Source organism: Cannabis sativa, chromosome 2, assembly GCF_029168945.1.
Source record: "Cannabis sativa cultivar Pink pepper isolate KNU-18-1 chromosome 2, ASM2916894v1, whole genome shotgun sequence".
Classification (NCBI taxonomy): domain Eukaryota; kingdom Viridiplantae; phylum Streptophyta; class Magnoliopsida; order Rosales; family Cannabaceae; genus Cannabis; species Cannabis sativa.
Genome location: NC_083602.1, coordinates 78,062,899 through 78,085,094, shown reverse-complemented (window position 1 = coordinate 78,085,094; position 22,196 = coordinate 78,062,899). Strand labels below are relative to the sequence as shown.

At 37.5% G+C, this 22,196-nt stretch overlaps 1 protein-coding gene across 1 annotated transcript; it reads right to left on the bottom strand.

The window, feature by feature from the left end:
- Positions 1-1,956: 1,956 nt before the first annotated feature.
- Positions 1,957-12,298, bottom strand: LOC115721263 (probable E3 ubiquitin-protein ligase ARI8). The gene is made up of 15 exons (XM_030650526.2): positions 11,790-12,298; positions 10,373-10,497; positions 9,939-10,044; positions 9,712-9,802; positions 8,337-8,509; positions 7,690-7,794; positions 7,330-7,418; positions 6,320-6,427; positions 5,895-5,985; positions 5,713-5,802; positions 4,979-5,026; positions 3,312-3,383; positions 3,132-3,231; positions 2,892-3,018; positions 1,957-2,660 (listed from the first exon to the last, which is right to left on the bottom strand). The coding sequence occupies exons 1-15, from the start codon at positions 11,982-11,984 to the stop codon at positions 2,396-2,398; spliced, it is 1,785 nt and encodes a 594-aa protein (XP_030506386.1). The 5' UTR covers positions 11,985-12,298; the 3' UTR covers positions 1,957-2,395.
- Positions 12,299-22,196: the final 9,898 nt, after the last annotated feature.

Sequence of the window (22,196 nt, the reverse complement as noted above, 5' to 3'; positions counted from 1 at the left end):
CCATGGTCCCCCCACTAGTTGAGATAATATTGCTTGTAAGACTCATGTAATTGGTTTTGATTAATCAATTATAATTCTCAAATTAGACTATGTCTATTTGTGAATTTTTCACTAAGTAAGGGTGAAATTGTAAAGAAAGAGTTTTAGGGGCATATTTGTTAATTATGATACTTTGTATGGTTCAATTAATAAATATGATAAATGACAATATTATTTAATAATTATTTATAGTTATTAAATAGTTAGAATTGACATTTAGATGGTTGAATTAGAAAATTGGCGTTTTTGAGAAAATCAGATACAAAAGTTTTAAAACTGAAAAATTGCAAAAAGCAAGGCCCAAACCCAATAAGCCATGGCCGGCCACTTTTGTAAGCAATTTAAACTGATATTTTCATTATTTTAATGCCAAATAATTCAAACCTAACCCTAGTGGAATGCTATAAATAGGTAGTGAAGGCTTTAGGAAAATTACACTTTTCATTCAGAAAAACCTGAGCCTCTCTCTCTACCTTGGCCGACCACTCCCTCTCTCTCTTCTTCCTTAAGATTTCGGAACACTTAGTGATTAGAGTAGTGCCCACACACAGCAAGTGATACCTCAATCATAGTGAGGAAGATCGTGAAGAAAGACTTTTAGCGAGAAGGAGTTTCAGCACTAAAGAATCAGAGAAAGAGATCCAGGTTCAGATCTTGATAATACTCTGCGACGGAAAGGATACAAGGGTTAGAGATCTGAACGGAAAGAGTCATATTATTCCGCTGCACCCAATGTAAGGTTTACTAAACTTTATATGTGTTTATTTCATCGTTTTAGAAAGTTCATATTTATGGTGTTAATCAACATACTTGTGAGTAGATCTAAGATCCTGGTAAAATAATTTCCAACAAGACTATCACTAAATAATTGAACTATCTCAAATACAACAAAATTTGAGCAAATCTTGTCAAAAATACCATAAAACTTGAAAATAAATATGAAAAAAAAGTTTCAACAATATAATAATTAATGGGCTTCGGTTGGGCCTTCACATATTGGACCTATGTAAATATAAAAAATTAATATTTTTATAATATGCGATGTGATACGGCTTGAACCGCATATTAACAATTCAAAACTACAAACCGCACGGCATCGCGCGGTTTAGGAAAAATTTAAAACGCGACCGCACCGCAAAGAATTTCAAACTGCATTTTTTTTTGCAGTGCAATATGATGCGAGCGATTTGAGGAATACACCTGATGTTGCAGTATATTAGAAACCTTAACTCTAGATGTATACGGTCTAATTTGACATAATATTTGTTATGATGTAAAATTTACACCACAATAAATTAACTATTTTTCTATTTACATTTATGTCATTTAAAATTCTTTTTTATTGTTTTACATATTAAAATAATAATAAAATTAATTATAAAGTTAATAAATTTTATTTTTTTTAATAAAATATTAATTAGATATTAAATTTTACATTATAATTGTGCATTAGAGCACAAAGTTAAAATTTGGTGTAAATATACTACAAAACTACTTTTTTTGTGCTAAATACAGCACAACTTTTACATGAATGGAGATGGTCTAAGACACAATTAATTGTACGGAATGAATTAGAGACTTAACTAATTTGTGAATTTCCTAATTAGTTGGAGTTAGTATGCAGTATATTAGAAACCTTAACTCTCGATGTATACGGTCTAAAGAAACTGGGTTAACAAATTGTTGGGAAGTTGCGAATTAGTCTAGTAGAAATGTCTACTGATACATAATATACACTCATACATAGGATCCCCAGCAGCCATAATGTCACATTCAACAAGAAAGAATGTCCAATCCCTAGATATGCTTGTATAAATATATTGAACTGTGTATATAGATAACAAGTACAATTCAGTAAGGTGAAATCTATGGGAATTGACAAGACAAGCTTTTCAATTCATGTTTTCAGCAGAGCGATAATGAAATATTTAGTACATATTTATTTCATTAAATGCAGAGGTCAATTCAGTTCGTTGCCCCCAAATTGTTCTTCCACACCTAAAATGCCCCAAATTTTGCTACAGTTTAGCAATAACTAAAATAATAAACAAGAAAAATACAGGTGAATATGCATTTGCATGGGAACTAGACAGCCAAGATACGTTGAACAAGCAACACTATATACAACAGCTCATGTAACAGACAGACAAAATATAGTTTTATAATTCCTTTTCTTTGTAACCTTCTTATCCCCCACCACACAATGCTTTGCCTTCAAAATTCCAGAGAAAGACGATGACGGGCGAGAACAGGATCTCTCGAGTAACCTTATAGGGTAGTTCTCCACCACACTTATCAAGCATTGAAAGAAAGCTCAGGCTCCTCCCAGCCCAACTATTTGCAAAGATGAAGAGACTTACCGGCGTTGCTGGCACATCTGACAGACAGGAGCTGATCTGACATTGGCAAAGGTGCAATGTTCACAAGACCAGTGGCCTGTGTCATCTATGTTTCTGTTTGATTTGGATGTTGTTGCCTTGCTTTTCCCGGCTTTCCCCTTACTACTTGTACCTCCCAAGCTCTTTGAGTTTGCTGTCCTGCTACACGCACCATGTGAGTCCACATCGGATAGGCCATTCTCTAGAGCTCGAACTAAATTTTCAAAGTAGTTTCGGGTAACACTGTTTGCCAAAACAAATAATTAGACAATTTGAGAAGTTGTTTATCTCCGTCATATATGACAATTTCAATTACAAAGGGCTGAGTATTTTCTCATCCATCAAGGACTACGATAAACTAATAAAGCATGTGCTTCAAAGATCTAACAGAGTTAAAATGAGACAATAATCAAGTGAAACTGGACTTTCTGATTCAGAGTAAAAAGGTAAGTATATTGTTGGTTTGGCAACTACCTGGTCAGTCCAGCAAGTTTTGTGCGAAACTCATTAAAGTCTTTTGATTGGCCCTCTGCATTGAGGTAAACATGTAACTCCTTCTCAGCACATTGATGAAGTCTTTCCAACCCAGACTCAGCCTCACCTGAACAAAAAGCCAAAGTTAAAACTTGAAAGAGGGCAATATGATGAAAAGTTTAGCATCGAACTCAAGAAAACAACCCCTTCAAAAAAAACACACTCAAGAAAACAACTAACCTTGCAAGTATTCAAAGAACTGTCTCTTGGCATGTTCATGCTCCGGTAAATAATATCCATAAGCATATGTCCATTTCAAAACACGCCTGCACTCAACAATCTGAAAAGGAAAAAAAATAGTATTTCATTTCTTTGAGCCAAGAAGACATACCCTAAAAAAAGGTCAATAAATTATTTTACCTGAAGCCAGGCCTCTGTTATGAACTTTAGCTGTGACTCAGGTTGGCACTGTATGTCACTCAGCTTTTCAAGCTACAAATTCAAATAAATTGAAAAAACTAAATAAGTAGCCATAGGAACAATCTCAGGCAAGTAAATGTAAAGCAGGATAAGTTTAAGAAAAAAAAAACTGCCTCGGTCCAATAAAATGAATAACATAATGGTGAATTTAAGATAAATATTGCTTAAGCAAAACAAAGGAAGAAATATTGTAACTCAGGATAGTTAAAACTTAAGAGAACAAAACTATCATAATTGTTCGCAGATTGTTTTGAAAATCGGGAGGCAAGGCGCAAAAACGTACATGAGGCTACGCCTCAGCTGTTGTCATTGAGGCATACACCTCACACTGATGAGGCACATGCCTCAGCCTTGGGCTGTTGTTTCGTGGGCTCACTGGGCTTTTGTTTAGAGCTATTTTTCAGAGCAATTTTTAGGCTTTTAATGACTTGAATGGGCTTTAGCTTGAGCCTTTTATTAGCAATTTTTGAATAAATAGAATAGGAAAAATAAATGAAACCCTAAGATGACGTTTGGTTGGAAGTAATGAAAACATAAGAATAAGAATGAGAATAGGAACAGAATCAAATTTAAAATGCATAAAAAAAATTGATATCTAGTATTGGAATAATATTTCCTTTCATTTTAAAATGGAATAGTCATTCCACCAAAATGATTGAAAATTCATTCAATTGGAGTGACATTCCAATACTTTAAAATGCAACCAAACAAAAGAATGGAATAAATATAGTTTCCTTTTCATTACCTCCAAACACCACCTAAAAACCTTAAACCATTGAGGCATATGACATCCCTTCAGCCTCTAAATCACAAAATTGCGACAGACTCACGGCAGCCACTCCCAATCATCTCCTTCATGCACTATCTCCTTTACTAATGTCAAAATCGAGGCCGCTCCTAGGCTAGTGTTGGAACTAGGAATGTCTTTTTTATAGGTTTAGAATCTTCTATTGGGATGTAAAAAATCCCAAGACTAAGTAACTAGCTTATTTTCAAAAAAAAAAAAGTAACTAGCTTAACATCCTTAGCGATCCTATTTTTAACAGACAATATCTGACCCTATTTTGATCTATTACCTAATTTAATGCTCTTATTATTTGCAGCTAGAGGTTATTCAGCTATTTTCTGATTTGTTATTCAGCTTGAGGTTTCCATTTAAATCGCAGCTCTCTCTGTATTTCATTAATTCAAATAATAAGACATACTTCCACAGACACAGTGGTGTTTCATTTTCTCTTTGAAAAAAGAGGAACTAAAGATGAAACTCAAGATTGGTGCAAAAGAACAACCATTTGAGGAGCATATGAGTCCCACATTTTAATACATTTATAAGAATCCTAAAAGAAAGTCATGCATGGTCAAAAGTATCAACCTCTCAAAAATTACCATAATGAAAGAGAGAATTGGAAGAACAAACTAATTATAATAACATCCACCTATTACTTAAAGTGCTCTAGAATTTGATCATGAAGCTATTAACATATCATTTGCATCATAAATAGATAATTATCACATCAAGAAATGTACAGTTTCATAGCACATACACTAGATCATCACTAAACTAATAATATTGGTTCAGAAAAAAATAAACTCGTAATAATGCTTACATGCACGCTCTGCATTTGCTGTAAGTCTGCAAGTGCTTTTTGCCTAGACTGCAATTAAGATGAAAAATAAAAAATCAGACTCCATTAAGTGAATAATAAAGCATACTATTTGTTAAAATCTCACTACAAAGATGGAAGGGAAATATCTATTAAATGAACTAGGAATAAAGAACATCTAAAGAGACAATAAGATCACCTTTGGAAAATGGGTTTGGATATTTTGACGGGTAGTGGGATAGGATTAAATAATATTTACCAAGTGATTTTGTAGTGGAATTAGAAAGTGGTTTTGTTGTGAAGTTAGAGAGACTATTGACAAACTAATCCAAGCTAAATCATCCCTGAATATGGGATAACTCAAATCTCATTGAAAAACTTGGCATGATTTATCCTATCTAATCTCTCATCTTTATGTATTTATATTGTAAAGACAAAACAAAATAACTATCACCCAACTTATTTTCTCTCAATACTATGTTTTATCAATTTTTCAATCCAAACCAGTCCACTTTCCAAACGTATCCAAAGGGTTATATTTCAAGATAAGTTATTTCATGCTTTTTCCTTTAATTGAAATAAAACATGCAGAAAGAATAACAGAAAAGAGAAAAAGAGGATTGCTTCACAAATTGAGTGCTCAATTTCTGCTGCAATTCATTACCAGAGAATCATCTAAAAAACTGAAACATCAATAACCAAAAGAATATTAGCATATTTTGTAAACTGGTACATACCGATTGGTTAGTTGCCCATCTTTCGTAATAATGAGTATACCTCTCTAGAGAATTCTTGGCCATCTCTCTTCTTTTCTCAGCCTCATCATACTGTAAAATTCACTCACTTACACACAGCACAAAAAGTCTAAAGAAACATATCTCAAGTAACAAATAAACATTTAAGCTGCATCGATAAATACCACTCCCTCTTGCTTTGCTGTCTCGTAACGGTTGCATGCATAGAAACCACCAGTCCTCTCACCATGGTCCGACCAAGCACCAAGGCAGAGCCTAGATGCATAAATTGAATTGCATTAGGATAAAGCAACCACAGGCAAATTTCATCTCGAAAGAAATTAGTCAGAGAAAAGAAATGGCCCAAAATACCAACAAAAAAAAAAGATAATACAAATAGTAAAAATAATGGGCTTCAGAAATCTATGATAAACAATGTTCTGAACAACAGACAAAAGGCTAAACATATACAAGTGATATTAACTAAGAACAAGAACAGAAAAGTATTGCAACAAAACACCCCTTCATAGAATTACAAAACAAAAAGTTAATTAGAAAACCCGTAATTCCAACTAAACTGACTACTATCTTCAGTTGCAAAGAAACTTACCAACAAAACTCAAATTTACAAGGTGGAGTGCACGTAATATGCATACACCCTTGGTTTTTCTCAATCGGCCGTTTGCACTTTGGACAGGGTTTAGAATTAGCCAATATCCTGAAAATCACCAAAGATGTATAAATTAGAACACGGCATTTGTACCAAAAGAAGTCTTAATAGAGCATCTTGTAAAGGCAGTGAACCGAGCCGTTTATAAATCCCAACTAAACCTAAGACTACTTGTACATGTACTCATGTCATGATGTGAACCTGCAGTTAAAATTACTTTCTCCCTGAAGGTAGCCCTGATTTCAGAAATAAGTGATTCACTCCCATAGTCATAACACAGGAAATCCAAGTAGGGGGAAAGATGAGAAACTCACTTCATGTGAGCCATGACATGTCTAAGAAAATCACAATCGGAGAAAATAAAAAAAGAAAAAAAACTTAGAGTAGCCATGATTTAGAAAACCAAGGTGGGGATATAAGATCACCTCATCTTTTCTAGAATTAACCTCCAAACTTATGCTGTCATTTCTCTTTTACTAATATCCCAGCTATACTATCATTAAGCACTTACTTGACATGCTTATAAGTTAAAACTATTTGAGTTGGAGGGGGGGATCAATGTTGCATGGCATAAGATTCAAAGCTACGTTGAAAATAATAGCTACAGAGAATAAATGCATTTTTTATGACACCTGATTTCACACTCAATTAACCAACCAGCACAGCACCAAAGATTTGCTGCCTTCAAAACAATTGCATCTTAATGACAGGGTCCCCAAGTTACTGGTAGCCCCAGGTTTTAATGCATATGGAAAGGAATAACAACAAACAATTAGCAGAAGGATGCTTTGATATTTGATACTAGGCTATTCATTTCATAGACATCATATTGCTAAACAACATCAATAATGTGGTCCACCATCTTCAGACAAAAAGTAAAATTACAATGTAACAAAAGTTAAAGTATGGCCAGACATAATAACTAATAATCATGTCATGTAGGCTTGTACCAATTCATATTTTCAGATTCAGCACTATTCTTCAAAATCCATTTGGCAACAGTGCCACAATCAACTGGCCGGTGAGCTTCCTCCGTACACTGCAAAGTCAAATTGTAAGATCAGACATTTTTAAAAAAGTAAAAAAGAAAAAGAAGGTACTTCTACGTAGTTACCCAAGAGGAATTGAACAAGCCAACTGAGTATTAGGACTAAAAAAAGGACCATAACTTTAAGTTCCATATATTTGAGAAAGTCTCTTTCAGACAAACAGTGAGCTCAACAACATATCTCAGAAGTCATATCTATGGGACACAATCCACACACACACACACACACAGAGAGAGAGAGAGAGAGAGAGAGAGAGGTTACATTCCAGCAAAAACTGTATGAACACCGACAAGTAACATCATAACTTCCGCTACCAACCACAAAATCTACAGCATAATCGCAACCTGGAGCTGGACACCATTTGGTCTGCAAAAGTAACCCACAAAAATATAACTCTATAAAATCAACAAACCACACTTTCGTTATTTTGCATAAAATATTAAACAGCACTGACTTAGCATAATCATAAGTAAATGATGTCTCAACAAGAATAATCATCATGTACAGCCACAATGTCAAGCAGAAGTAGAGTGGGGAAAAACAATTAACTTGTGATGAACTTACAAATATACAAAATATTGTAGCGGAAAAAAGAGAGAAACTGAAAGCCAAGCAAAGAAACTGTACATACAGAAAATACTTACGAAAAAAGTACATATACAATTTTTAATCAGCAAAATGAGCAATTTTATGTATCAAAAAGTCTTGACGTGTAAAGCTTCAGTAGGACTTGAAACTACAATTCTACATTTTCATCAGCTAAAAAAATACTTGATCACACTCTATGCTTAGTTTAACATGTTCATAATCATAAGTACCAAAGGAAGATGTTTCTAGATCTGTATTTCTAGGTTATTATACAAGAGTGTGTTCCACAATTCACCAAAATACAAAGTTAGATTAATTACCTTCCTATTATCTTCAACATAAGATCTAATAAAGTAACGACAATATTTCTCCTTGTCTTCATCAGAAGATAAGTCATTGATCATATCTTGACCAACAGCAGCAGCACAAGATGGATCAGGGCATCGCAACATCAAACATCCGGGACCATCATTAATGGATGTACTAATATAACCTAAAAGAAGGGGGCAGGATGAGATGGAAATGTCATATCGTAAGAAAAACTTCCAAACATTAAAAAAAGTTGAAGTGGTAAGTAATGGATTAGCAGACCACTTAGTGGAAAACAAAAGATAAATAGAACAGGAGCAGGTAAAATAACCAGATCATAATCAACTTCAGCTTCATGTTAGGTGCTCAGCACTGACCAATGTTTTTTTCAAAAAAAAAAAATCATATATTTTCATTTCATAGTCTGTTCCAATCAAATACTAGAACATTTTTTTCTTCTTTTCTGAATTGTATTACATTTTTAGAGTAATGATAGAAACACTCTCAATTTGCACACTCAAATTAATATGTAATTAATCTAATATTTTTAGAGTAACAATAGACATTCTCAAGTTGCTTACTCAAATTACCACTATGACGTGTAATTGATCTTATCCATGGATATTTTAAGTGGGTACTACATATTTAATTGTATGACTAAGAATAATTACACATCATAGTGTGTAATTTGAGTGTTCAATTGGAAGTGTATCTATCATTACACATATCTTTATAAGGAACTCAACATCACTGCTGATTGTTGTAGCTAATCACTAATAAACTAGTTAGAGGTTAAACCTGAAAGGCAATGGCTGATTTTCCAAGGCAAATGGGCAAATTTTGATTCTATGGGAAAACTTAATATGCAACAACAAAACAGAGCTAATCTTCCATGATAAATGTCCCAAATAAGAGAAAATTAAATTAGATTTAAACTACAAAAGAACTATTAAACAAGTGACATGGGCTAGGTAGGACTCCAGCCATAGGATTAAGAATAGGCACAAAAGTCACATCATCAGCCTTGAATAATTAAATTCTACAAACCTTACAATAAATCATGACAAGCTCATGATAAGACTAATCAGAAATTAAACTTAGGTTGGTAAGTTCAACTGAGAATATTACTGTTACCACCAATAAGAAGTAAAGTTTCACTCAAAAAATGAACTAGATTCAAATGTAAATAACACATTCTGAAGCTGATCTGTCCAGCACTAAGTAGTAAATCTGAAATCTGGTAAGTTCAACTGAAAATATAATTATTACCAACATTAAGAAGGTTTCAGTCAAGAAATGAAACAGATTCAACTATCGGTAATTCAGGTAGAATTTTCCTTTATAACAGCAACCTTAGAAATGTAAATAACACATTCTGAAGCAAACCTGTCCAGCATAAACTACAGAAAGGATGACCACAAGCAGCAGAATGAATCTTATCACGAGGATGGGCTTCAAAACAAATCCCACAAGTCAACTGTCAAAAATTAACAAGCAATAAATATTGTATTTCAGTTTGAGAGTGCACAAAGTCAATAAGAAGACATCAGCATAACCAGCTTCCAAAAAAAAAAAATACTACTTATCCAACAAACTAAATGTGACATGCTTACTTCTTTGGCATTAGGATATTCAATAGCTGGTCTCTCCAGAAAGCCAACAGCCCTCCGAACCTTGTCCTCGTTTGCAAACCACTCATCATGTACTTTACTAACGCTCCTGTTGATGAAAGAAACAACAGTTTAGTAAACCAAACATACACACCAATTCATCATAACCTCAACCCAATCGAATAAGAACAGAAATACAAGTTCGGGCTTAAAACAAATATAACTGAAAAATAAATTAATTCTTCCATGTTTACCTGAGATTATAGATGTAGAATACATATATACATATCAAAACAAAAAGAAATTAATATTTAGATTATATACTAATAACAGCCACATAAATTTATCAATTATAGATGTAGAATACATGTATACACATCAAAACAAAAAGAAATTAATATTTAGATTATATACTAATAACAGCCACATAAATTTACCAATTATAGTAGCGGAGTAGTATGCTAGCTGCACCCTTTGGAATAGAAAGCACAGTAGAAATCCTCATTATATCTTCCTCCTGACGTTGGCAAATATCTTCTTCAGTCAAAACAGTATAGCTTTGCTGTGACAAGGCAACATTAAATTACATCAGCAATGGCCAGTGGCCGCTATTAATAATTATACAGAAAAGTAGCAACACTTTGTTGTCATCATGCCAATACACTTTGCCATTCTGGAGTAAACATGTGGCTAGAAGTCATTATGTCATTCCATTTTTCAAAGTTGCTAATTTGCTAACAAAGTCTGCAAAATTCACAAATAATGCTTCTAAAATTGTTAAAGGTTTGGCCTTTAGCTGCTGAACTCAACATGCTAATCAAATCTGGAAACCAAATATCCATAGAGATGTTACTCTTAAACCAAAAAAAAAAAGAGGTTCATACAGATGTACACATCCATAACAGCTGAACAAGAATTGAACACTTCAACATAAATATTCTTATCCTCGACACCATGTTCCTTTTCTTTAGAAAAAAAAAAACAAAACTTTACAATTCTCCAAACTTGCTTAACCCCATGTTTTGAAATTAAGACTGTTGACATACTACAAAATTTGAATATCATGAAACTATGGCAATCTCTATGAAGGTGTCCAGGAGGGACTTCAACCACTGTAAGACCTAGTGGGAGCAATGGTTAAGCTACCCTATTGTGTGACTACTTTGCTAAGTGAAGATAGTAAACAATGCCATAAAATCAGCCCAAAAATTGTGAAACGAACAAAGCAGCCAGCCAACACAAAGATCAAGCTCAACAATTACTCACACAAACAATAGTATAGTTAAATTTCCACAACATTTTTATATAAATTAAAAAATTTCGACTACAGCTGAAACATGCTTTTCAAAGAATTAGGTAGAAAATCTAATTAAAAAAAGCAATTTGCCAAATTCATGTAGAATAAGAAGCACCCAACCAACACAAAAATCAAGCTCAACAATTACTACCACAAACAGGAGAAATTTAATTTTTCAGAACAATTTTATATAAATTAGAATTTTCCCAAAACAACTGAAGCATAACTTTTCCAATAATTAGGTAGAAAATCAAATTAAACAGAAGCAATTGCCAAATTCATCCATTCTTCTAATGAATGCACTTTGGTAGGAGTACAAAGGTAAATTGATACCATATGACCTTGACGTCACTCAAAATTATGTATCTCAAAGATGATACAGACACAACAAAATCGACCTACCACATAGCAATCATATATGAGCAACACTTCCTAGTTCAATCCAAAACAAAGTAAATTACTGTAATCTGGAAGAAAAAAACGCAAAACAAAAAAAAAGGATCATAAAAAAGAAATCTTTCCGTAAAATTAAAGCGAAAATAAGAAGTAATCTCCACCTGATATCGATTAGTGATAACATCATCCGAATCGTCAGAATCGTTGTCGATGAACTCGTAATCGCCGATGTCGGCGTCGTCGCTGTCCATAGCGGCGGCGGCATCATCGTCTCCACCACTGTAAAAATGGTCGTCATTGTCGTCGTCCTCATCATCGTTGGCATCGTGCATGTCGAAGTCATCCTCCGATTCCATCTCAATAATTATCTGATAGGATTTCCCAAAAGCAATGGGAAAAATTAAAAACCCTAAATTTGAGAAAAATGATCGGAATTCGATCAGGAATTTTTTGCAGAGTGAGAAAAGTAAAGGGTAGATTTTATATATAGGTATATTGAGAGAGAGAAGAAGAATAAGAAAAAAAGATGATCTGTTGAGTTTAAGTTTGGGATTCGTTCACATAATACGGAAATGAGGGATTCTCAAAGAAATTTTCTTTTGGCTTTTTCGGGAGAGAGAGGTAACCACGCATAAATACTGTTAATAAAGGGATAAGTAACCAAAATTTTAAGTTATTTTCTTTAGCACCATAAATATGGTTAATAAAAGTAACCGAAATTTTAATTCATAAAATTTTGTAATTTTTTCTAATTTTATTAGTAGAGACACAATTTTAAATTTAATAAAAAAAACTTTAGAAGTAACTAATTTCAGTATATTTGTAGTATAAATTCTTAAGTTTTGTTCTGTCTCTGAGTAGCGAATAAATACTTAAATTGTATTTTTGGCAATAAAAATACTTGTTGTTACTATAAAAATGTGCTAGATGATGTGCCATATTATAAAAATAAATATCACATCACTCCCACCATTAACAATAAATATTGTCAAATCATATATCTTAAAAATAATAATAAAAAGCTAAAATTAATTAACCACATCTCTTTCTCCCTCACCCTCTGTGTGTCTCATACTCTTTCTCTCTCTCTCTCAAAATAATGTGCTATATAATGTGCTAGATGATGTGCCATATTATAATAATAAACTAACGGTTTAAAGTAAATGTGAGTTAATTAAAACTTTAGTGATTATTTCTTAAAATATAACCTAAATCTTTTTCAAAATATTATTGCGTTGAGGATCCCTTCTGTTATAAATTTTAACTAAAATACCACTGTATTATTTTATTACAAAATATTAGTACATATTCAAAATACTACAAAAGTTGAATACTGTCAACTGAGCACAAAAGACAGTGGGGTTGATATGTACATTCGTCAAGAGATCTCTGACTCATGGTTGATCCATCTTTTATTTTCTCTTACTTGCACCACAGAGCACTTATGAGTCACAAAGACTCAGCAAGAAAAGCGAGAAACAAAATATAATTTTATGATTAAATAAACCAATAATCAATAACAGTTACGTACTTAAAACATATATTCACACAAAATGTAAAGCCCGCTTAGTTAATTTGGAAATTATCAGTTAATTATGATTATTTATGAAATTATTTATAGCTATTTAAATAATTTATTATACTGTTATTTATGGAATTCAGAAATGCATGGTTATGTTATTCAGTAGTTTTCATATTTTGCATTTCCTATGTCTCGTATTTTGGAACTCGACGTTTGGCTCAGTAGAAATCACAACTTAGCATGTTATTAGTTTGGGACGGTTTATTAGACATTGGGAATGTCGGGAATGGCCGGAAATTTAGAATTTCCCAAAAATACTCCTTTTGTATGATTTATGTGATTTTAGTGTGGAGGGGCAAATGGTCTTTTTGCCCCAATGACTTTTGTCTTTTAGTGACTTGATTAAATTGAAAATAAATGTTATTTTATTTAATTATTGGCTGAAATGTAAGTTGATAAGTGACTTTATGTGTATTCCTTCAATTTTACAAAAAAACACTTAGAAAAGAAAAATAGAATTTTCAAAGAAACTCTCTCAAGCTCTCTCTCTTTTTCGGCCAAGGCTTGGCTGCAAGGGCTGGATTATTCTGTGGTGATTCAAGCTTGGTTTGCAAAACTTTAGTGATTTCTTGATTGTGGTAGGTGATTTCTAGCTTCTTCTCTTATTTTTCTTAGGAAAAGTTTGATAAATTGATGATGCATGCATGAGTTTGGTTGTTGTTGCTGCTGTATTTTGTGATTATTTTCTGAGGTTAAAAGCATGATTTTTAGTTGTTAATTAAGCTACTTGTGAAGTATGATTCCTAGGTTGAGCATGCTAGAGTTTTATTATGCAAATATGTGATTTTTGAAGAAATATAGTGAATCTGTTTCTGTGATGTTGTTATTGTTTTTAATTATTTTCAGAGGCTTAGTTAAGCTTGATTAAGTAGAATTAAGCTAGTGAAATGCATGATTAGGTGGTTTTGCTCAAGTTTGAGTTTAGAACTCAAAGCTTGAGCTTCAATGGCATTTTTCGTGATTGAGGTTTCTGGGTTGTTTTGATGCCTTGGATATGTTCTAGGGAAGGTATAGAACAGGTCTGGAAAGTTTGAATCAATTTGGGGTTGAATTGGTCGAGTTATGAAAATTTGATGTTGTCCGTCGCGAGGAACCGAATTCGGTTGTGCATCCGACTCGGATGAGGTCCAAGAATTCAACCGAATTCCATTGGGCAACCCGTCGGGTTGGGACTTTTCAGAACCCGTGTGTTTCCTCGTTTTTATGTTTTAAGGGGTATTGTCATGCTTTTTATCGATAGGGAAACTTTTAGTTCCTAGTTTAAGTCCCCGGGAAGTGATTTAGCGTGTCACTTATAGTGTTGTGATTTTTATGGTTTAGGAGCCTGTAATCCGCCGCTCAGCTAAAGTTCCAGTCAGGTTGACCGGCACACCTGAATTCGGAATCCAGGTAAGATTAGTATAGTAGTATGCATATGTAGATTACATGTTTAGTGTGCATGTAGGAAGCCTGTTAGATTACATTAGTTATGTATGTTGGCTTCGAACCATCCAACCCTGTCACGTCTACAGTGGCCGGAGTATGACCACGGCGAGTATGACCGGCTTCGACCAATCAGCCGACACTTGGTTGGTGGTTCCGTACTATTGACGTATCCCATCGGTACAGCCGAGTATGACCAGAAACTCGAGTATGACCGATTCGACCGATCAGGGAGGATATAGAACACGTCGTACAGCCGGAGTATGACCAAGGAGTATGACCGGCTTCGACCGATCGAGTTGTTACGTGTCAATAGTACCGTTCATATGAACGTTCGTAACTCGGTACCATGTCGGACATGGCGGTGGCTCGCATCGTGTTGGACACGGCGGTAGCGGGACTCGCATCGTGTTGGACACGGCTAGAATTATGTACGAGTATTATTATGCTTTTCTTACTGAGTCTGTCGACTCACAGTTCTACGTTTATGTGTAGGTAAAGGCAAGGCTAAAGCTGATGGACCGTGAGCGAGCTTGTGAAGATTGTACATGTCGGGGCGGTTAGGCCTGGAGCGTACGATCATCGGGACAGCGAGGCTGATTTTTTTGTAACTGGTCGTTAGACGACCTTTATTTTATGTATCAATTAATGAGTTAAATCTTTTTTGTAAATGATTTTATAATCGGGATCCCGAGTCTTTTGTAATATTGTTTTATAAGTTTAATTAAAAGGCAAAATTTTAATTAATCACATTTTTCCATAAACCTCGTTGATTAGCAACGAGCTGCACAGTATGTTTAAAAATCACGTAATACGCCTATGTTAGTTAGGGTGTTACAATTTGGTATCAGAGCCGCCAGGTTGTCTTTCGAAGATCGGCACGACATGTACAATCATCATCAGCTAGCTCTGCTCACGGTTCGCAAGCCTTTATTGCTTTAGTAGTTTATTTTATTCGCTTATGAAAAGAAAAGCCCGTTAGGAAGCATGTTAAGAGCTCGATAGTAGAATAGGCGCATGTTTCGTTTTTAATTTCCAAATTAAGCGCATTAGTAAGCTCTCCTTGAATACGACTGATATGCCAACTCTTGGTTTCGCAGGGCGTTCTAATCGATGGACGCCGGGCGGACCACCGTGAGTCGTGGCAACTCGGTGGGGTCGAATCAAGGTCGTGGAGCTCGCCCCCACCCGTTATGGGCCGAGGTAGAGGTCCCCGAGGCAGTGGCTCGTGGTCGGGGGTGATGAGAACCCGCCACAAGCCGCCCAGCTCCCCACTCGATCGTGGAGCCCAATTGGGAGTTGCGGTTTGCGGAGATGCAAGCCCGGATCGAAGAGCAAGACCTCGAGATTCGTAGGTTGAGACAGCCAGGTGCTCCCGCAAGCCGTTGCTTGTCGTTCCGCGGGCACCGCCCGCCGCCTGTGCCGAGATAGTGGTGGCGGCCCATAGATTGGAACCCTTGTACGAACGGTTCCGGAAGCAAGCACCTCTAGTTTTCCTGGGAGGTCCGGACGTAATGAAAGTCGAGCAGTGGCTGACGATGATCACCAAGATACTGAATTTCATGGGTGTCACCGGTAATGACAGAGTGGTGTGCGCCACATTCCAGTTCCAGGAGGACGCGCTGGTCTGGTGGGACATGGTGTCTCAGATCCATGACGTCACCACCATGACCTGGGAAAGGTTCCAGGAACTCTTTAACGCAAAGTACTACAATGAGGCGGTGAGAAGCGCCAAGAGAAAAGAGTTCGCTCACCTGACCCAGCGTGAGAATATGAGCGTCACCGAGTATACGACTCAGTTTGATCGGTTGGCGAGGTTAGCCTCGGGAATTGTGCCGACCGACTTCAGCAAGAAAGAGAAGTATCTTGACGACGGTTGAATGCCAAGATCGGGCATGACTTGATGATTACCACGGACGACGGCACCACCTATGCTCGGATGGTGGAGAGACGCTGCGAGCCGAGGGGCGCGCGATGGGGTGTATGTCGGAATCGGCCCGTACTCGGTGAGTGGCGGGGCTCCTACCCCTCCCGCATCGGGCTTTAGCGGGGAGTAGTGGTTCGGCCATTGATCGAGGAAGAGAGCACCCACCGCCCATTGGCTCGAGTCGAACAAGAGGTTCGGGGAACCGAACGAGAGGAGTCGTCCCTGGTGGTGCATCGAAACCCGATTCTCCTATCCCGAGTGCCCTAGTTGCAAGAGGCACCATCGGGGTGAGTGTAAAGGTCGGGGATGCTTTCATTGTGGCATGCCGGACTTCAAGAGGGACCGTCCCCGGCTCGGGCCGAGGAGGCACCGCGAGCTCCGGCAATACCCACTCCAAATGTGGTGTTCGCTATCACGCGGTGATGCGGATGCCGACCCATCGGTTGTCACGGAGTCGGCTTTTTATTAACAACTCGCTATATTCGGTCTTTGTTTGATTCGGGGCTACACATTCTTATGTGGCGGCCGAGTCTTTGGTAAATTGGGTAGACCATATGATAGATATGAATCAGGGTTTGGAACCCTGTTACCTGACGGAGAATTGGTTATCTCCAATAGGTGGATTAGGTCTATGCCAATCAGGATAGATGGTAGAGAGTTAAGTGCGGATCTGATAGAGATGAGTTTAGTCGAATTCGATATTATTTTAGGAATGGATTTCCTATCTAAATATTCGGCGAGCATTGACTGTAAAAGGAAGATGGTGGTCTTCCAACCGGAAAGTGAAGAACCGTTTGTATTTGTTGGTTCAGTTCAGGGATCTCGGATCCCGGTGATTTCGGCTATGTCAGCTAGGGAATTGTTGCACGGCGGTTGCTTAGGGTTTCTGGCCGTGGTGGTGGACACCACTCGGCCAGATACCATTCGGCCAGAAGACATCAGAGTGGTTCGGGAATTTTTGGATGTTTTTCCCGAAGAACTTCCAGGGTTACCACCTCAGCGGGAGATTGATTTCGTGATAGACTTGGCACTGTGGGTGGAACGTTTCCAAAGCCCCATATAGAATGGCTCGTGAACTTAAGGAATTAAAGATTCAGCTCCAAGGGTTGCTTGACATAGGGTTCATTCGGCCCAGTGTGTCACCCTGGGGAGCCCCGGTTTATTCGTCAAGAAGAAGGATGGATCTATGAGGATGTGCATCGACTACAGGGAGTTGAACAAGCTGACAGTGAAGAATAAATATCCATTACCTAGGATCGATGATTTGTTCGATCAGCTTCAGGGGAAGACGGTCTTTTCTAAGATTGATCTCTGTTCGGGTTATCATCAGTTGAGAATCCGAGAGGAGGACATTCCGAAGACGGCCTTCCGCACTAGGTATGGACATTACGAGTTTCTGGTTATGTCATTCGGACTAACCAATGCTCCTGCAGCATTCATGGACCTCATGAATAGAGTATTCAAGGATTTCCTCGATATCTGTGTGATTGTGTTTATCGACGACATCCTCGTGTACTCTCAATCAGAAGAGGAGCATGAGTTACATCTTCAGATGGTATTGCAACGACTTCGAGAACATAAGCTTTATGACAAGTTCAAGAAATGTGAGTTCTGGCTATCTCAGGTGTCCTTTCTAGGGCACATTGTGAGCAAAGATGGGATCAAGGTGGATCCCGGGAAGATTGAATCCGTCAGGGATTGGCCGAGACCGAAGACAAGGACAGGAGATCGGCTTCTTGGGTTTAGCGGGGTACTACCGTAGGTTCGTCGAAGGGTTCTCTAAAATTTCGATGCCCCTAACCGAGCTTACAAAGAAGAATCAGCGATTTATTTGGTCAGACAAGTGCGAAGCTAGTTTTCAGGAGCTAAAACAGAGGTTAATTACCGCTCCAGTATTAGCTTTACCTTCGGACAAGGAGAAGTTTGTGGTATATTGTGACGCATCCAAACAGGGTTTGGGATGTGTATTGATGCAAGCCGATCGGGTCATCGCTTATGCCTCCCGTCAGTTAAAGGATTATGAACAGCGATACCCGACTCATGATCTAGAATTGGCCGCAGTGGTTTTTGCATTGAAGATTTGGCGGCATTACCTTTACGGGGAAAAGTGTGAGATCTATACCGACCATAAAAGTCTCAAGTATTTCTTTACTCAGAAGGATTTGAATATGAGACAAAGGCGTTGGTTGGAATTAGTGAAGGATTACGATTGTGAGATCCTCTATCACCCCGGAAAAGCCAATATAGTGGCCGATGCTCTGAGCAGAAAGGGTCCCGGGCAAGTAGCTAGTATGGTTCAGATCTCACCTCAGTTAGCAGAGGATATGGTTAGATCCAGCATTGAGTTTGTGGTAGGTCAGCTTCACAACTTAACGCTGCAATCTGATCTGTTGGAAAGAATAAAAGTCGCTCAGATGACGGATCCAGAGTTAGTAAAGGCCCGAGATGAGGTGTTGGCTGGTCAAGCCAAGGACTTTTCGGTCGGACGATTGGGATGCTTTTGTATAAAGCCGTGGTTTGTGTTCCGAATAGTGTGGAACTTAGAAATGAGATCTTTGAGGAGTGCTCATTCTACCCCGTATTCTACGCATCCAGCACCACCAAGATGTACCAAGATTTGAAACCGTACTTCGGTGGAGCGGTATGAAGAAGAATTTGGTAGAATTCGTATCGAGATGCCTCACGTGTCGGCAGATTAAGAGGCTGAACATCGGAGACCAGGCGGGGTTGTTGCGGCCTCTAACCCTACCAGAATGGAAATGGGAAGATATTACGATGGATTTTGTGGTCGGGTTACCTAGGACCACGGGTTTATTTGATTCCATCTGGGTAGTGGTGGATCGATTTACGAAATCTGCTCATTTTCTGCCGGTTAGAACAACATTTACAGTGGATCAGTTGGCAAAATTATATGTTAGAGAGATCGTAAGACTTCACGGGGTACCGAAGTCTATAGTTTCGGACAGGGATCCGAAGTTTACCTCCAAATTTTGGCAAAGTTTGCAACGGGCAATGGGTACAAAGCTGAAATTTAGTACAGCATTCCATCCTCAGACAGATGGTCAGTCCGAAAGGACAATTCAGATATTGGAGGACATGTTGAGAGCCTGTGTTATGGATTTTGAAGGCTCATGGAATAAATATCTACCGTTGATAGAATTTGCGTACAACAACAGTTATCAGAGTACGATAGGGATGGCTCCTTATGAACTGTTATACGGTAGGAAATGTAGATCCCCTATCCACTGGGATGAGACAGGGGGGAAGAAATACCTAGGTCCAGAGTCAGTGCAGCGGACAATGAGGCAATAGAAAAGATAAAAGCTAGAATGCTTGCCTCACGGAAGCAGACAGAAGAGTTACGCAGATCCGAAACGCAGAGATGTTGAGTTCCAAGTAGGGGACCATGTGTTTTTACGGGTATCTCCGATGAAGGGGATTAAACGTTTCGGGAAAAGAGGCAAGTTATGCCCTAGATTTACAGGACCTTTCAAGATTCTCGAGAAGATAGGTCAAGTGGCATATCGGTTAGCATTGCCTCCAGCCTTTATCAGCAGTTCACAACGTATTCCATGTCTCGATGTTGAGAAAATACGTTTCGAGATCCCTCTCATATACTAAGTTATGAGAGCCTTGAGCTACGACCGGACATGACTTATGAGGAACAAATGGCGATCCCGGATAAAAGGATAAAGTCCTTCGGAATAAGACCATAGCATTGGTCAAGGTTCTCTGGAGAAACAAAGAAGGTGGAGGAAGCCACCTGGGAGCTAGAGTCAGATATGAGAGCTCAATATCCAGAGTTATTCAGGTTAGATTTCGGGGACGAAATCCTTTTAAGGGGGGCATAGTTGTAAAGCCCGCTTAGTTAATTTGGAAATTATCAGTTAATTATGATTATTTATGAAATTATTTATAGCTATTTAAATAATTTATTATACTGTTATTTATGGAATTCAGAAATGCATGGTTATGTTATTCAGTAGTTTTCATATTTTGCATTTCCGGTGCCCGGTATTTTGGAACTCGGCGTTTGGCTCAGTAGAAATCACAACTTAGCATGTTATTAGTTTGGGACGGTTTATTAGACATTGGGAATGTCGGGAATGGCCGGGAATTTAGAATTTCCCAAAAATACCCCTTTTGTATGATTTATGTGATTTTAGTGTGGAGGGGCAAAATGGTCTTTTTGCCCCAATGACTTTTGTCTTTTAGTGACTTGATTAAATTGAAAATAAATGTTATTTTATTTAATTATTGGCTGAAATGTAAGTTGATAAGTGGCTTTATGTGTATTCCTTCATTTTTACAAAAAAACACTTAGAAAAGAAAAATAGAATTTTCAAAGAAACTCTCTCAAGCTCTCTCTCTTTTTCGACGGCTTGGTCAAAATGGCTGGATTTTTCTGTGGTGATTCAAGCTTGGTTTGCAAAACTTTAGTGATTTCTTGATTGTGGTAGGTGATTTCTAGCTTCTTCTCTTATTTTTCTTAGGAAAAGTTTGATAAATTGATGATGCATGCATGAGTTTGGTTGTTGTTGCTGCTGTATTTTGTGATTATTTTCTGAGGTTAAAAGCATGATTTTTAGTTGTTAATTAAGCTACTTGTGAAGTATGATTCCTAGGTTGAGCATGCTAGAGTTTTATTATGCAAATATGTGATTTTTGAAGAAATATAGCGAATCTGTTTCTGTGATGTTGTTATTGTTTTTAATTGTTTTCAGAGGCTTAGTTAAGCTTGATTAAGTAGAATTAAGCTAGTGAAATGCATGATTAGGTGGTTTTGCTCAAGTTTGAGTTTAGAACTCAAAGCTTGAGCTTCAATGGCATTTTTCGTGATTGAGGTTTCTGGGTTGTTTTGATGCCTTGGATATGTTCTAGGGAAGGTATAGAACAGGTCTGGAAAGTTTGAATCAATTTGGGGTTGAATTGGTTGAGTTATGAAAATTTGATGTTGTCACTCGCGAGGAACCGAATTCCGTTGTGCATCCGGAATTCAGGATGAGGGTCCATAATTCCCGGAACCGGAATTCCCGGTTGTGCATCCGGAATTCGGGATGAGGTCCGTAATTCCCGTGTCCGGAATTCGGTTGGGCAACCTGCGGTTGGGGAATTTTCGAACCGTGTTTTTCCTCGTTTTTATGTTTTAAGGGGTATTGCCATGCTTTTTATCGATAGGGAAACTTTTAGTTCCTAGTTTAAGTCCGGGAAGTGATTTAGCGTGTCACTTATAAAGTGTTGTGATTTTTATGGTTTAGAGCACATGTAATCCGTAGCTCGGCTAAAGTTCCGGTCGGGTTGGCCGGCACACCCGAATTCGGAATCCGGAGTAAGATTAGTATAACGGTATGCATATGTTGATTACATGTTTAGCGTGCATGTAGGAAGCACGTTAGATTACATTAGTTATGTATGTTGGCTTCGAACCATCCAACCCCCGTCACGTCGGTACGAGCCGGGTATGACCAAGAATGGGAGTATGACCGGCTCGACCGATCGTCGACACTTGGTTGGTGGTTCCGTACTATTGACGTATCCCGTCGGTACGAAAGCTGGAGTATGACCAAGACGGAGTATGTGACCGTTCGTCCGATCGGGGAGGATATAGTAACACGTCGGTACGACAGCCGGAGTATG

What these genes read in the sequence shown, in the direction of transcription:
- LOC115721263 (XM_030650526.2), bottom strand. Translation starts at nt 11,984, where the DNA reads ATGGAATCGGAGGATGACTTCGACATGCACGATGCCAACGATGATGAG. An exon ending in CTGTAGTTTATGCTGGACAG is followed by an intron (nt 8,510 to 9,711) that starts GTTTGCTTCAGA and finishes CCCTTCTTTTAG; the next exon opens with GTTATATTAGTACATCCATT. An exon ending in GAATCTGAAAATATGAATTG is followed by an intron (nt 6,428 to 7,329) that starts GTACAAGCCTAC and finishes GGTGATTTTCAG; the next exon opens with GATATTGGCTAATTCTAAAC.